General features: G+C 44.8%; 1 protein-coding gene across 1 annotated transcript in view; it reads left to right on the top strand.

Annotated features, from left to right (window-relative positions):
- Positions 1-17,513, top strand: part of LOC144762616 (chitin synthase chs-2-like) — a 350,513-nt gene that overhangs the window by 142,068 nt on the left and 190,932 nt on the right. Inside the window, exons 9-10 of the mRNA XM_078647843.1 lie at positions 9,757-9,898; positions 13,062-13,262. Of these exons, the coding sequence (XP_078503969.1) occupies positions 9,757-9,898; positions 13,062-13,262 (343 nt within the window). The remainder of the gene's footprint in view (positions 1-9,756; positions 9,899-13,061; positions 13,263-17,513) is intronic.

Below are 17,513 nucleotides of genomic sequence, written 5' to 3'. Positions count from 1 at the left end.
CGCTTCCTCAATATCTAGAGACACTGCTTATCTATTCACAGAATCCCCCTCTTATGATCCCATCAAGTTCAGCAGTCTACTGATGTTCATAAAGTGTTGCGTTCCGGTATGAACCCATTCTCATCTGGGTGGGTCAGTTTATCTACAACAGGCAGCAGCCTGTTTGCCAAGATCTTCCCCAGTATCTTATCATCAAAGTTCAACAGCGAAATCGGCTGGTATGATTGCACATCCTGATGGTCCCTCCCAGGTTTGTGGAGTGCCACAATCAAGGCTTCCCTGAGGGTATGCGGACGTATACCTACCTCCACCGGCTCCTTATACAATTTCTGTAGCTGTGGGGGAAGTAAAGTTATGAGCGACACGTAATAATCTATCGGGAAGCCATCAGTCCCTGGTGTTTTATTGCATGCCATTTGCGAGATGGCCTTGTGTATTGCTGCCACCCGTATGATGGGGGAGGGGGACCTCCTGCAGAAAGTCACAGGTTTGGCCTGTGGTAGCTGTGTCCCGCACTGCATACAATGTGCAGTAGTATGCCATGAATGCTGTTTTTATATCAGCTTGGGAATACTCAGCTCGCCCTCCTCAGTACGGATAACCCCTATTGGGGAGCGGGGTGTGTCCTCCCGCAGCAGTCATGCTAGCACTCTGCCCACCTGGCCCCCATCATCTTGCAAGCGGGTGGTATATTCCTTATAGTCAAGATTTGCGAGCCAGGCTAAGAGCTCCCTATGTTGCTGCCGAAGCTCCTGTATCGGCTGCACTCTATCTGCGCATGTCGGGGTTACCCGCTTAATGTTGTACAGCTCCCGCTCTGTGTCCAACAATTCTCCTCACACGGTCCCTCTCACCCTCCACATCATAGCAATACATTGGCTTTGCATGACCACATTATGCACTTGCCACTCCGATGAATGAGATGCAGTGGAACCTGTGTTCTGTTAAAAAATTGTGTAAGACCTGAGGCTATGGTGTCTCAGAACCAGGGGTACTGCAGGGCCTCCACCTGTAACCACCGCATGGTGATCACAGCCCACTCTCGGCCCCAGTGTATCTTCAACAGTAACGGGCAGTGATCAGAGATAGTGTGTTCCAAATGGTCCATAACCACTGCGTGTCCACTTATCGCATCACAGCAAAAGAAAAGTTCTAATTGTGTGTGTACGTCATCCATCGGGAATAAAATGAGTACTCCCTGGCGCCTGGGTGTTGCAATCACCACACATTATGAAACAGCATGCCATCCATCCACCGCTGAAAGTGGCACGGCAACTGGTGACAAGACGCCTCTTCCATGGGAAGAGCAGAGTGGTACAGCACCACATCCGGAACACAATTGTAATCCCTGGTCCAAACACACACCACCTGGGTATGCAGCAACAGAGCCAGGGATAATCTCACCAGGAAGTCAGCATGCTGTACATTGGGGGAATATATCAACCCAAATAAAAAGCGGTCTCCGTCCAACAGACCCTCCAGTATCACATGTCGGCCGTCGCGGTCTGACTCTGAGCATGCACCACAAAAGGGACCCCAAGAGCAATACAGCTCAGCGCTTCCCACGAAAAGGCTGAGTGTGCCATACCATAAACATTCCCTCAGCCACCTATTTAGTTTCCTGGAAAAGCACCATGTGTATGCTGTGTCGTGCAAGGTAAGAGTGCACAGCCTGCCTATTTATGTCTGTAAATGTAAATGTAAATCTGTATTTGTAAAGCTCGAAATACTCACCCTTACGGGTCTCAAGGCGCTGGGGGCTGTCGTGGAAATTAAGTGAGCTATTGCCCAGAGTCAAATGATGCTGAGCTGAGCTGTCACCGGAGCCAGGGTTAAAAACTACAGCAGAAACAGCCGTCAACAAGGAAACAGAAAGCCAACTGGCATACACCCATTAACATTATGAACATGTCCAACTCGTGAACAAAGTAGAGCGTGGCAGTGGTGTTGTTCCAGTTTGCTAAATCCTGCCCCTTCCTCAAAAGTGTGCCCTGGTGTTCGGGACACCTGGCTCATTTGGCAGGCCCACAGTCAAACAGCAAGGAACATCCCCCTTATATCAAATTAATCTCCTGCGGTGTCTTGTACTCAGCATTCCTCAGGCAATATCATCACCCAAACGGGGAGAGCCAGACCCACACTCCATTCCCCACAGGCACTCCAGAGACAGTAGAACCTGATTCGAAATCTGAATCCCACTTAGATGACAGGGCAGTAAAGGCAGTAAAGACTGTGCAACAGGGCATCCACCACCACCTGAGCCCTCTTGTGAACCACCTGCTCACTAGTAGGGTGATGTCTTGGTCAGCGTTTGCATAATTTTCCCAGACCCTGCACATCCTGCAGCCTACAGGCAGCCTCCTCTGACATCTGAAAGAAATTAGTTGCGTCTCCTGCACTCACCCGCAGTCAGGCAGTGTGTAATTATTCCCCATTCTGATGTAATTGCTGCTTGACCCTCATGCACTGGCTGCAGCGGCGCTTAACCTCCACTGTGTAATCTGGGTATGCTGACACTGTCGCTCCCTCACAATGCCATGGGCCCTTGGAGCAAAAGTCTTGCAGTATTAAATCTCATTCCTGGTAATTCTGGAGGCACGCAATCACAGACCGTGAGGCTACGCCTGGTGGGGTGGGCCTTGCTGGGTTCAATGGGCCCACCCAATGGAGAAGAATGTAGGAACCCTCCCCACTAAAACTGTTGTCATCAACTACTATTCAAGAAACAGTTTCACATTGGGCCCTTCAGCCCTCTCCAGTAGCCCAATAAGATGAACATTATTGCAGCGGGACCTACCTTCTGCCTCCGCTGCTTGTAGTTGCGGGAGGTTAACTTCGGCCTGCAGTAGCCACACTTGCAATTGGACCTCTTGCAGGGAGGGGAGCATGGTCGTGAGAGCAGACTCCATGTCATCCACCCAGGAGGACAATTTCTGCTGGTCTGCCCCCTATAGGGACAACTCCAGGGATATTGTGTCTATTCTTTTATTTCAAGGTGGGATTAGTGTCCTGACTAGCGAGCAAAATATTGGCGAACTGCTCCGAGTGCTGCCCTAAAGTTGCCTCCAACTGAGTCATGGTCCCTGTACCCTGGGCTGTCATGATGAAGGCCCAGGTCCCTCTCCAGAGGCCAAGAGCAGTGGCCTGCCACCCTTGTGCTTCACCATCCTGGGACAAAAAATGAGAGGGGCCCCTGCCTCACACCACCAGGCCAGTCTGCTCAGGTTCCACCTTCTAATTAGGAGAGGGTTGTTTCTGTCCTCCCTCACCCAGTACAGTCTGGGGTGAGTACACAAGTATCTCCCCCCTCCTGGGAGTGCAGTTCAGGTATGTGCACATGCCTTGGGCAGTGCCATGCCCATTAAGCATTGTGAATTTGTGGCCCAGCATTTCAGCCAGAAGGACTCCACAAGTAAGTAGCCTGACAATCCAATGCAGGTAGAGAGGATTCAGGCGGAGCCAGCCGAACACAATATTGCAACAGGTAAACCTCAGTGCAGGCAGAAACACTTCCATCCAAGAGTCAAGCAAACACCCGTTGAGTGCCTCACCTACTATTCCAGGTCTCTTTGTGCACTCCAGCTTGCAGTGACAATAGGTTTGGGGCCTGAGCTCCTAGGCACACAGACATCACAGGCCTGCACCAGGAACACAGGCATCGGATACCCTCCCCTGCTGCCAGCATCCACCGGGTACCCCTAGAGCACGAGCTGCCAATCCCTTCAATGGCGCACGCCTGCATCAACCTGCGGTTCAGGTCACAGGCGTGGGGACTACGTCTCAAGCAGGCTCCAACTGCCAGGTGGGGCCTGTCCACTCACCATGTCCTGCAGCCGCTTATTAGAGGCCTTGCCCTGCACTTGCAGACCCCGCATCCGATGAGGAACCTAATCTCCTGGCTAGGAGCTGTCCCTGCCCGTACCACTTGCGCTCTCCAAGACTCCCGGCCAAAACAACTGGGTAAGCATGGTCTCTGAGGCAAGGTCGCATCCAGTGCCACAGCCAGTGTCTACCAGGTCATGCCGGGTGGCCAAACCTTACCCAAACCTTCTGCTCCACCGGCCTCAAATCACCGGGCCATGGCCACAAGTAAACTCCAGGGGTGATTACGCACTCGCTGCTTTGGGTCTGCAGGCACCAAGGCGGAGTTGATGCAGGATGTAGCTGGGTTCGGTGCCGAGCTCAACAAAACATGCCCTCACCGGCTGCCATCTTGGCCACGTCCCCACTTGCAAGATTGGTTAATGTTGCAAACTTTATAAAGTGAGCAAAGTGTGACGTTTGAGAATTCTGTCCAAATTTCAAGGCTATTGTTGTATCCTTGAACACCAACTTGTCCTGGATGGCTTCCTAAGTAAACGAACCAACTTTACTATCCTGCTGGCCAGCGGAACTAACCTATCACACTCCATTGCTCCCTAGGGAAATTATCCCACTTTACTGCATCTAAGAAACACGAACCGTGGGCCATATTATCAAGGGATTTGTTTCTGCTTTTTTGGCTTTAAAAGCCAAGAAAGCGGAGATAAAATTATCTCCCTATCAGCAACAGGGTGCTAACACGCTAATTCGCATGTTAGCACCCTTTTTCTCTACGCTTCCCCTTGCATCACTAATGAGATGCAAAGGGGGCGTTCCAGAGAAAAATAATAGGAGAAATGTTGTTAAGCGACATTTCTTCTATTATGAAGGATATCGCTAACCCTGTTAGTGATAAAAAAAAGCAGCGCTGCTTTTTTCACACCTGGTATTTTCCTGACTTAGGGCCAGATGTAGGTAAATTCATTTTACCGATTCTAAAATACCGACTCATACCGAATCGGTATTTCTGAATCGGAAAATGAGATGTAGATAAAAAATCGGTAAAAATTACCGATTCGGATTCACTCATGGCCCATAGGAATGAATGTGTTTTACAGATTCGGAATTTACCGATTCGGAAAATACCGATTCGGTAAATACCGAATCGGAAATTTGAAACTGACAAACATGTGAGCCTGTGAACCAATCAGGAACACCAACCACACCCAAAACCAAAGGTACAGAGGAATCAACCAATCAGAATCAAGCACCCCTCCCCAGTACCTGGGAGTGTCCACACCCATGCAGGTGCAGAAACCAACAGTCAGGAGAGCAGGAGGACAGACTGAGGAGCAGGCTTCCCTGAGCTAACCTGTACAGCATCATGGAGAGTCAGGATGGACAGAGGGATGCAGCAGAGCGCAGAAGAAAATTGAAATTCAGCCCTGAAGAACTTCAGGTGCTTGTTGCAGAGGTTGTCCAACATTACAGCACGATGTTTGGGAAACAATCACTGCATGTTGCGGAGTCCATCAAGCGCACTACCTGGATTGACATTCAAGCAAAGGTAAATGCCATTGGTGTCACCCACCGTGAAATAGACGATTTAAAAAAAAGGTGGTATGACCTTCGCATCATTACCAAAAAGAAACTAGCTGCCCACCGAAAAGAAGCTGCAGCAAGAGGGGGAGGCAGAAACCGAGCACCACGACTCTACGACATTGAGGAGCTGGTGGAACCACCCTTGAGCCTGAATCCATCCATGGCATTGGGGATGCAGACAGCTCCGCAAGAGCTGCAAAGAAACAAGGCAAGATGCATGTACATTGTCTTGAACCCATGTACCTATTCCCCTTCCACACTCTGTGTGCCTACATCATATTCCAGAACAGGTATTACTAATGCCCAGCAATGCATAATAGGAGACGTAGTCATAGGTAGATACCTCTATGCAGTCAGCATACCATACAGCAAGGGATGCGACACACTACTAACATAAGCAAATGAGGGACAGGCAAATGTCTGATAGTAGTGTGATTTAATCAAGAGACACAGGTGAACTACTCCACTGACACAATGTCCATGTCTGTCCATAGGAGAGTCATCGCGCAGCACAGAAAAGGATAGGGAGAAGAGGAGAGATGAAGCTGGTCCCAGCACAGTACAAGGAGGGAAGGACGCAGAGCAGGCAGCAAAGTCATCTGAGGAGACAACCACACCACAGCCTCAGTCTCCTCTTTTGTTTGGGAGTCAGGAGTCAGGAGCAGCTGCACAGTCCCCCGCCCCGACAACTCCGTCCCCTGTTCAGAGGCAGGCATGCAGCACCAACAACAAGCTGAATGACATAAGCAAGGGCATAGGAGACATTTCTGAGAGCATGCAGTCGCTGGCATCTGGCATTACAGACATGACACAGTGCATGACTGTCCTGTGCGACAAGTTGGACAGGGACCACTTGGAGAGGCGCAAGGCTCGTGTGGATGTGCGGCAGCAGACAAAAGCCCTAAACAGATTTGCCACTGCAACCTCCTGCTGTGCAGACGCTCAGTGGCAATGCAGGATGCCATTGTTCAGTGCTGCACCAATCTATCTGTGGGGATGGCCAGAGTGACCTCTGCCATGGAGCTCATGCTCGCACAACAGACAGCCACCCGAGGCAACACATGTGTGGCTGACAGTGAGGAATCCACCAGCAGGAGTGGCGCAAGCACTCCTGTCCGAGAAATACGCAGGAGCGGTAGGCGTCATTCAACAGAGACAGGCCACACCGAAAGTCATGACACACAGCCACATCAGTCCCACCCTGTAATCCATGGACGTAAACATTGACTATGCCCTCCACCCACAGGACAGGTCACAGTGGTGTTAACTGTGACCACCCAGTCATGGACATTGCTATTTCGTCTAACCATTGTGTGGTATCATTGCACTTGCGTAGTGAAAATAAAACTACGTACATCATACGCACAGCCTGTCTGTGTCTCATTACTTACTCAGAAATATTGCTGTGTGATCTCTGCCCGTCTCAGTCTCCCATCTGTAGCTGGTGCTGCTACTGTAGCATGGGGCTCTGCCTGTTCTGTGCCATCATCAATGTCCTCATGATGTGTGATCTCCACCTCTGTGCCTTTCTTGGTGGCGAGATTGTGTAACATGGCACAGGTCGCAATGATTTTGCAGCACAGGATTGGAGTGTACTGGCGTGCCCCTCCACTCTTGTGGAGGCAGCGAAACCTGCTCTTGAGGAGTCCAAATGCGCGCTCCACAACGTTGCGTGTAGATCTGTGAGCCACATTGTACCGCCTTTCACTTCTGTTGGATGGGTTGAGGTAGGGGGTGAGCACAAAGGACCGCAGGGCATATGCACTGTCGCCTAGGGGGGAGTAAGATTGACATTAGTTGCATGTACATGATACATTTCTCTACTGTGAGTGTCAGGGTGTGTCAATGTCATTTACCTAGCAGGTATCCATTTCCAAATTCTCTGGCACCTAGACGTGAGTATATCCCACTATTCTGAAATATGTACGAATCATGGGTACTTCCTGGGAATTTAGCAACGATGTCTGTGATGATGCTGCCAGCGTTGCATATGACCTGTACATTGATGGAGTGCGTTGACTTCCGGTTCCTGTATATGTGTTCTGTGGCTGCAGGTGGACAGAGTGGTACGTGGGTGCCGTCTATGCAGCCTATCACGTGTGGGAAGTGTGCCAGTAGATAGAAATCAGTCTTGGTTTTTGCAAGTTCCGCAGGTGTGTCAGGGAATGAAATATAATGCTCCATCCTCTGCATCATGGCGTAAAGAAACCTCCTGAAGAAGCGCGACAGGCAGCTCTGGGACACACCACCCACTGCAGCTATCACACTCTGGTAGCTCCCAGAGGCAAGCAGGTGTAAGCTACACAGCACCTGCACATGGGGTGGGATGGCGTGGGCCCTGGGTGTTGGGTGCTCCAGGACTGGGTGTAGGTCCCTGATCAGGTCCTGGATGGTTTGGGGATGTAGCCTGTACCTCTGGAGTATTTCTGACTCTGTCAGTTGGAAAAGTGTTATCCTCTGCCTGTACACTTGTTCCTCCCTTAGCCATTCCCTCTCTCCTGCTGCCTGTAGTCTTTGCCGCCTTGCAATGACGTAGAAAGCCACCATTCTGCTCACACTGTTGCATTTTGGGACTCATTTTATGGCCTTCACCTGGTTACCACCTGCATTCAATCCATGGTAAATACCGACTCATAAATACTGAATTTCCGTAAATTCTGTATTTTTCGGGTTTCCTACATCTCCATGCCCATTGTTTTACCGTTTCTTATTTACCGAATCGGTAAATAAGAATTCGGTAAATATGAATTCGTAAAATTCCGCTTCGGTAAAAAACAGACTCATGTTTACCGAGTCGGAATTATACCGACTCATATTTACCGAGTCGGTATTATTCCGACTCATGTTTTCCAATTCGGTGAAAATTAGGCTCCTACATCTGATTTCATGTATACCGGTCGGTAACAGGCGAAATTACCGATTTTCGGCCGTTACCGACTGGTATTGGCCGACCTACATCTGGCCCTTGGCCATGATATCCTATGGAAGGTGGATATCATGGCTAAGTTTGTGAGCCCCTATCATCAAGCTAACGCCAAACTTCGAGAGATTATCGTTGGTTTTCCAGCGATAATCTCTCATTTGGCAGTTAGCGCGAGGATTCTTATCACTTCTGAGATAAGCGTTGCTGATAGCACGCTATCTCAGTGATAAAAATCCACGCTACCCGGCGATAATTATCCTAGCGCTAAGTGCGCTTAGCGATAATTATCGCTGGGGCTTGATAATATGCCCCCTAGTGATGAGGCAATGCTTTCTGGGGAGAATCCGTAATGTACTGCATCTATAGAACACTGACACAATGCATGCATCCTAGAGACAATAGCCCACAATACTGCAATGGTACACACAGCCACTAACACACCTAATTTACTGCTTCTTTAAGATTTACAGCTTAGTCTGCCTAATAAGGACATAAATGCTCTGAATGGTGGTCTTTATCAGTGTCTGTTTCTGGCTGTATAAGAGTTTGTCCTTTTACAACACCAACTTATCGTAAAGGAACCAGAAAGAAGTAAAGTAAAATAAAACCCTCTAGAGGAATTCTCACATAAAGCTGCCTTCTAAAAAAAACGAATTAAGCAAGAGTATTAGAAAAGTGAAGATCAAGCTACAGGTATGTCAATGATTCTTCCTCACAAAACCCAACCGTTTTGTGATCATTCCTCATAATACAGGCTCCGAAATAGTTTTATGGCATAGATAATATCAATAAGTAAATACATGAATAAATAACTGTTGAGATTTACAATTTCATACATCAGTGTATAAATTAATGAGCATATGTATTTACGTGAGTCACAAAACTTGTAGTTTGTATTTGTTGCTGTGTAGTGCTTTTGTTAAAGTTTTACTACGGAGCGCTATTGTAATGTTGTGTTGTTTGCTGTGGTGTTGTTGTTATTGTAAAGCGTCATAGTATAATTGTTCTGCCTTAACTGCAGTCTGCTTGCATAGAAATGTACAACATTCTTGTAACATAAGAGCTCCACCACTAATCCACTTTCATAATACAGTGATAAAGGTTGCTGTGTCAGGCAATGAACTATTTCCCATCATGGACATGAAATTCAATCAACCAAAATAGTTTGTGATTGGATTTCATATATCCACAAAAAGTATCCACACTCTTTCCCTGTGTATTAATTATATTTCTTTCTTCAACTATATTTATATTATTTTGAACAATTTAATTAGAATGTTTGAAGTGGAGTGCCATAAAAAGCAAAGCGTCCTCATGCACGTTTGTTGTCTATGGCTTATTATCTGAGTCATAATGTGAAGTGGGAGCGGTAAAATCTCACAATAGCAGGATTTTTTAACTTTAATTATGTTTCTTGACCCTCATTTTAGATTAAAGCAAAAAACACCTACATTTTAGCTCTGGATGGCGACACAGACTTTCAGCCCTCCTCTCTGCTGCTCCTAGTGGACCGACTCAGGATGTATCCCAATGTAGGCGCGGCCTGCGGTAGAATTCATCCCACTGGAGTTGGTAGGAATATTCTTGTAGCATCACTGGCGGTATGGATGGTTGATTGTTCTCGCATGTAAAAATGTACTTTCTGGTCAACCTTTTGTTAGCAGGCAACAAATTTCTTATTTCATTGATTATGAGGCATAGGCCCTTATTACGAGTACCCGAGCCCGTGGTGGCGGTCCACATACAGTGGCGCTTGGATCGCCCTGGAACCACTGCTGCCGCTAGGGATCACGATCTCTGGCAGTGGTGTAGTGGTCTGAGGCTCTTAATATGCAGTGGCATTGCCAAGCCTATTAGGAGTTTCCTCTCTGCGACACTTTTCATGGCGGTGCGACTGCCATGAAAAGTGTGGTGGTGAAGAAACAAAGAGAGCCTTACAGGGCTCTGCGTCAAGGGGTACATGCAGGGGGGCACATATTGTGCCTCCCTGTGTGCATGCATCTCCAGTTGCTGCAGGGACTTGAGACTTGAGAGTTCATGCCCAGCAGGAACTTGACGTTCCCCTTGCGGTGCATGGGCCAGCCTAAGAACTGCCTGCCAGAGTAAAAATAAGATGTAGTCTGTGGGTGATCTTTGATGGCTTTAATGGTCTCAGAGCGGGAGGCATTGTGGCAGCTCTGCTCCGAGACCAGCAAAGTCATAATGAGGCCCTTTTTCATTTATTGCCCTAGGTCCCTTACAATGTTTGGTAGTAATATTTGTTTCATGATGTGACAAAAAAAAATTTCCAGGGTTACTGCTATGCAAGAGCTTTCATTTACTTGCGATTACCTTTTACCTAACTATTAGAGTGAATATTTGACTTTAAAAAAGAGCATTAAGCCCTATTTGGGAATCATAAGAGTCTAGGGGCCAGATGTAGGTAGCCTAATACTGGTCGGTTATGGCCGAAATTACCGAATTTTGGGCGTTACCGACCGGTATTAGGCTTTTTAGATGTAGGAGGCCAAAATGAAGGATTCGGTAATTTACCGAATCGGTAATTTAAGGAATCGGTAAATTACCGAATCCTTAAGATACCGAATCGGTAATTTACCGAATCCTCAATGTAGGGAGCCCTCAAGTTAATTTCATTTATCATTTAAGGATAGGTATTTACCACCAACTACAAGTTGGTGGTAAATATCGAAAGCCGTTAAAAAAGCAATTTTGTGCTTTTTTAACAGTGCCATGTGGCAGACATACATGCCCTTAGGGCATGTATGTCTGCCACATGTGCACCCATGCATTATTCAGGGGTGCAACAGGGTGTCAATGTGACACCCTACCACCCTTGTAAGTCTTCCCCATATTACCGATTCGGTAAATACCGAATCGGTAAATATAGAATATTACTGATTCGGTAAAATGTACCTAATCATTAGCTACATCACATTTACCGATTCCTAAATACTGAATCGGTAAAATTCGATATTTAGGAATCGGTAATATGTGATTACCTACATCTGGCCCTAAGTGTCTGATTGCAAACATGACATAAATTACTTGTGACGTTAGATTGACAATCTACTGTAAGGCATCACTCTCTCTCGCAGCTTGAGTTTTCTGTTATTGCCTGCAGCCAAAGCCTAAATCAGCCGTAATATTTCCCCTTCCCCAAGTAGCATCTAGCATGTCAGCGGCCACATAATGCCAAAGATAGCCCTGGACCTATGACGCCTTTGGACCATTACACCCATTGAAGGCTTAATCTTCCCCCAAAAATGACACCTGTAGAGGAGAAACGTGGAATGTTGAAGCAGAGTGCCCTAACTGGAGCTCTTCTCATTAAAATATTGTAATATGGCATTGATGATTAATCCAAGTAATGCAAGGGTGCATAACAAGGGAAAGGGCAAATAACTCAGGGGCATATTACCAAGCAATAGCGATAATTATCGCTATTGCTTGGTTAGAGACAAAAATGTATCGCCGACCTGCGGCGATTTTTATCGCAGATAAACCTTGGTATTACCAAGGTTTATCGCAAATGCGACAAAAATTGGCCGCAATGCATGAATATCGCTGAAAAGTCAGCGATATTCAGGCATTACCGAGCTAATGCTCGTAGCCATGTTATCCACCTCCCATTGGATAACATGGCTAAGAACTGCTCAGGACAGGTGTTAGCTTTTGGAGATATTCGCGCTTAGCACGAATATCTCCAAAAGTTGGTAATAGGAGATAGCGATGTTAGCGACTGTTTCCAGTCGCTAACATCTTGGCACGCCCACTGTGCATGTCATTAGTGATACATATCTCTGACATGCAAAGTGGGGCCCAAGATGGTCGCTATCTCCTACTAGCTGTTGCTAACTGGTGTTAGCGACAGCTAGGTAATGGGGAGATAATTTTATCTCCGCTTTCTAGGCTTTTAAAGCCAAAAAAGCGGAGATAAACCCCCTTGATAATATGCCCCTCAATGTTAATGTCCTCAGCACCATTAGACCAAGATGGGTAACATCAGCAAAGGGCTCTGGGTTTATTCAGCCACTAACACAATGACTGCTATCACTAACGCTATATGTGATTTAATTTCATAAAATAATTATGTTCATCCTCAAAATGCTGCCCTGTGAATCGTAGTATAGGCAGAGGGCTTATTTTAGGAGCCAACATGTATACCGTTTCTGTACACATATAAATTTGTTTTCAGATTGATATGGAAACAGTTCTGGGCTGATATTAGGGTCAAGTGTAACACAGGAAAGTATACCTTTAGGTGAAAATGTTACATTTGGTGTTATTTTTGTTACCCCAAGCCAAAAAAAGTAATGGAAGCAGTATATTCCATTAAGGTAACCATGCCTCATGATAGTCATTAAAATGTCAGCACAGCTTTCAAATACTGCCAAACACTTGTCCTAATGAGGTGTGCCCACAGCAATTGTATGTTTGCATGTATGTATGTGGGCATGCATGTATGTATGTATGTATGTATGTATTGTTATTATTATTATTATTATTATTATTATTATTAATATTATTATTATTACCATTATCATTATTATTATTATTATTATTATTATTATTATTATTATTATTATTATTATTATTATTATTATTGTTATTATTATTGCTATTATTAGGAGTTGGAGTAGTACCATTATCATGATTGATATTTTGAATGTTGTGGCTCTTGTAAATATTATGAATTATAATAAAATATATGTAACACACTAATACCTCCTTATAGGTCCTATGGTGTGGTACCAGAAGTTTGAATATGCCGTGGCCCATTGGTTGCAGAAATCTTCGGAGCATGTCCTGGGCTGTGTGCTTTGCAGCCCTGGGTGCTTTAGTTTGTTCAGGGCAGCGGCCCTGATGGATGACAATGTCCTGAAGATGTACACCACAAAAGCCACTGAAGCCTCTCACTTTGTTCAGTATGATCAAGGTACATCATGCATTGTATTGTATTGCAAAACCTACATCGAGCTTCATACCACTGACGAGATTGTGAATCACTCCAATATTATCTTGTTTGTAAGAATCCCTTTGGGATTGCATCTTTGGAAGAGTGTTGGGTGCATATAGGCCTATATACGAAGAGTTTGTTGTGATATGTAAGGATCGGAAATGTGTTTTAACCATTGTGCAGTGAACTTGTAGGTGTAGTTGAAGCCTAGGTGTTGTAAAAAGGTTTGCAAATAAAGTTGGTCAGGCATGCAAGGACCAACCATCTTCTAGCAGTGGTCTCTATCATAGAAATATGTGATCGGAAATAATCAGGTTTTTAAGATTCTCCAGAATTGTAATTGGTTTGCAAATATTCATATTTAGTCAGTAATCGAGCTCCACAGCTTGTCTAATTTGGCTAAGAAATAGCCCGCGCTAGTTACAGAATTCTCTGAAGGAAGAGTAAGGCCACACTAGAAAACAGCAATAGTCCTTGCTCCAAACAGAGTCATACTTTATGCAAAATGTTGCCAGAAGTGACCCCTCGTCACCTATTTCATACAGAGAAATGACACTTGATCAACATTCAGGCAGGGGTAGGAGATGTGCAATGCTTCTTCATGATTTCTTGTAACTGTGCAAACATTGTAATCATTTGAAAATTTGCAAAATTAAAAAATAAGAAATATTATAAATGTTTGCGGAAGTAGACCAAATGAGCAATAACCCCCTTTAGTGGTAACATTCTCTCACTAAAAAAGAGCAGTGAGCGGTCAAGGAGTGGGTGTTTCATAGCTGGAATGCTCTGTGTACATTTACAAACTTCCATATTTGGGAGCATTAAAAAACCTCTACAACCTATCCAAGCTTAGAAATGCCCGGAAATGACAACCAGGTGAGAAGTTGACTCAAAATTCCCCCAAATTTGTGGGGCGGCTCTGAAGGGGTTTCACTGGCAGGTAAATATGTACATATGGAAAAAAAAAGTAAAAGTTAGCTGCAGATTTTCACAGAAGCAAATATGCAAGTTTGATTATATGAAATGGAAATCACAAACCTATGGCTATTGCAGATTTCCAGTCATACCTCTTTTAAGAATTTCTGACAGTCATAAATCTACACTTATGCCAGGTTTGACACCTGCAGGCACAGATTTACAACTTTGACAGGCCTATTAACAAACTGCAAGTTGTAGTACTACAAAATGCAATTCAGAAACCTGTGAGTGTAATTCTTAACCTCCACCTCTCCTATCTTTTTTATGGGGAGATCCTCACACATGTACGTTTACTACTTAGGGGTCATTTACAATGCCGACCGGAAAGGCTCCAAACTAGATTCAGGTTCGGCAAATCCGATTTGGAACCTATGTTTTCCGACCGATTCAGACACCTTTCTGGAAGACCGATTACGATGCAAGCAAACCGTTTGGGCTGTCCAAATTGTTTCCAAATGGCATTTGGACAGCCGTGTTGTTCTGAGCCGATTTTTACAGCTCTATGGACACTGTTTCCGAACGAGCAATTACCATGGCCGCATTGGACAGCCATTACGATTCGGTCAGCCCGACATAAAGTGGCTGTCGGAATCTGACTTTCCAGGTGGGGCGCTTGGGGCTACCCAAGGGACCTCTCTTACAAACCATGCACAGTGTGGCAGGCACCATGGGGTGCCCGGCACAGGGTGCATGGTATTCCCCAACCATCACCTTTTTTCAATGGGAGCCTGTGTTCTCGTTCGGAACACAGGCTCCCATTAAAGTCAATGCCAATCCGGCCGAAGGATGTTGGGAAGCACCGTAATTGATCGGTTGGACCCAAGTCAGTCGGAAACAATTCCGGAACCGATTCAGTCGGAATAGTTCAAAACGACATCTGAATCGACCCCTTAGCAGTAAATGTGTGATAGACATGGGAGAGTAGCTGCAACAAGAAGTATACTCACTACTAAATGTAAGGGGTTTAGAAAGGAATAAGGGGGTGTATGGAGGGGTGTAGGGAGGGACACTCACTCACCTATAAAAGAATAAGTCGATTGTTATTCACAAACTGCACTTTTAAAGTTACTCTAGCCAAAAAGGGACACAAACCAGTAGTAAATTACACCATATCGAAATATTTTCTTTACTTAGTGTGGGAATGTATTTTTTAAATAAAACTTCTGAAAAATACTTTTTATTTAATTTAATATGTTTAAATGGTTTACAGATTTATTCAAAATTAAGCTAATAGTGCAATAATATTTTGTTTGTTCTAAATGTATATATATTATATATACACATTCAATTTACATTAATATTTGACATAAAAATGTATATACTGATTTAATATACCATCGATTTTTTACATTATTTTTAAATTTTCCTGCTAATTTAGCACAGAGAGATCCCCAGATGGACTGTCCAGTCTCCCTATGGCAAAACATTTTGTTAACTAAAAAACCATTTATAAAAATATGTTTATAGTAAGCATAAATGTAAATTAATTATAAATAAATGTTCTAAATGTAGAACGAAATAAAAAGTGCTACAGCACTTCTAACCAAATTCTGAAATAAATATGTATTTAAATGAAATATCTTAAATTGAATTAAAAAAATCTGAAATGTAAATAAAAAATGAAGTCCCACCTAAAGTAAAATAAATATGTTTTTATTATCAATTAATTATTATTAAAAGTCATATATAGAATTGATTACAAATACTTTTATTATATTTTAATGAAAATGAAAGTTACATTATTTATAAATTCAAAAATGGTTGTTAAAATATGTTTTATTTAACAAATAAAGATATTTATTTTTTGATTTTTTAACATTAGATCATATTTATTTATAATTTTAACTTTTCATTTTTATATAACATTATTTCCTATGACATTCACCTATAAATCTCTACCTCCTTTACTTTCTATGGGAGGATAGTGGTAGTACTAGTTGTTGGCCATGTCTGGTTCTGGGTTTACTCATGGATGTCAAATAGGGGTTGCCAAGGGGCACAACCGTAACCCCTAAGCCACCTGTTGCGACCCTTGCCACCTTGCTCGCCACCCATAGCTGTTTGTCAGCATTGGCAAGCGCTCTGGTGGCAAAAAAATAATCTGCAGTGTAAGCAGCGCTTGATTGCACTGCCTGTGCTGTGGCTCTGCCTGCAGAGACATTATGATGGCCTGCAAACTGGTTCTGGGTGGGGGAAAGAGCTTGTCTCCCTTGGTGCTATGGTGACCTCAGGTTGGGCCGGTCGGCGCAGTCATTGAATTGATAGATTGTACGTATCTGCTGCGGGCCGGGGCCCGGAAGCTTAGCGTATCAGCACAAAGTGTGTACAGCATGGCTGAGCATGATTGGACAGTGACTAACTAAACGTGCTGCAGCTAGCAGCACATGTGTGTAAGTACAACCACGCACCTCCTGCATCTTACACTACTTGAGGAGGACGTGGTGCCTGGTGCAGTATGTGTACCACCATGTTTGGGACCACCGACTGGGTCCCAGGGCCATGAATCAGGTAGCACACAAAAGCACTACCAATGATGGCTGTCTAGGCAAAAAGTATTGGCCAGCCCCCGCTTCACAGTACAAGCCATGCTGATGTGGTGCACCTTGGAGTTGAGCCTAACTTTTGCCTGCTGCTTGGGTGCTGGATTTCAAGACTCTTGAGTGAATGACTAGTATCAGCACAAGTTTAGGATCTGGCCATCGGTGACTTTCTTCACTTAATTGTCATTCTCTGACTGAGTTGGATAGTCGGAAGTCGGGTCTGCCATGGGGCAGATGAGATCGTGTGAGAGTGAGACTGACTGAGCCATTACATCGACTCAACTAGAGTCTAGACTAGAGTCTTGACTGTCCGACTTTCCTTGTGGTGGTGCCGGTTGTTGTGACTCCTGTGAACTGCGGACCTGGGCAAACCTCAAACAAAGCAACATATAAAGTAAGATCAGATTATCTGTTTTTGGAGTTCACACAAGATTTTCAAATGCCCTGTAGAACTTCAGAAGTTACTGTTAAAGACCACACATTTCAGGTTCAAACCTTCTAGCTACCTAGTCATCATTTATGTAATGTAATAACCTATTAATCGCCATTATTTTATGTCGAACACTGCATCCGTGTAGCCATGGCATGCACACGCCAGTCAGTGAGTGCTGGTGTCCTGGCCAACAAGACATGGCCATATCGAGCATCGGGCAATAGGCAGCTGTTTTCCCCGGGAGGATAGGTTTTGTTAGTGGGGCTGGGTTTGAAGAAA

The sequence above is a fragment of the Lissotriton helveticus genome, chromosome 6 (genome assembly GCF_964261635.1).
Source record: "Lissotriton helveticus chromosome 6, aLisHel1.1, whole genome shotgun sequence".
NCBI lineage: Eukaryota > Metazoa > Chordata > Amphibia > Caudata > Salamandridae > Lissotriton > Lissotriton helveticus.
The sequence above is the reverse complement of the archived record's forward strand: the minus strand, read 5'-3'. Positions and strand labels throughout refer to the sequence as shown.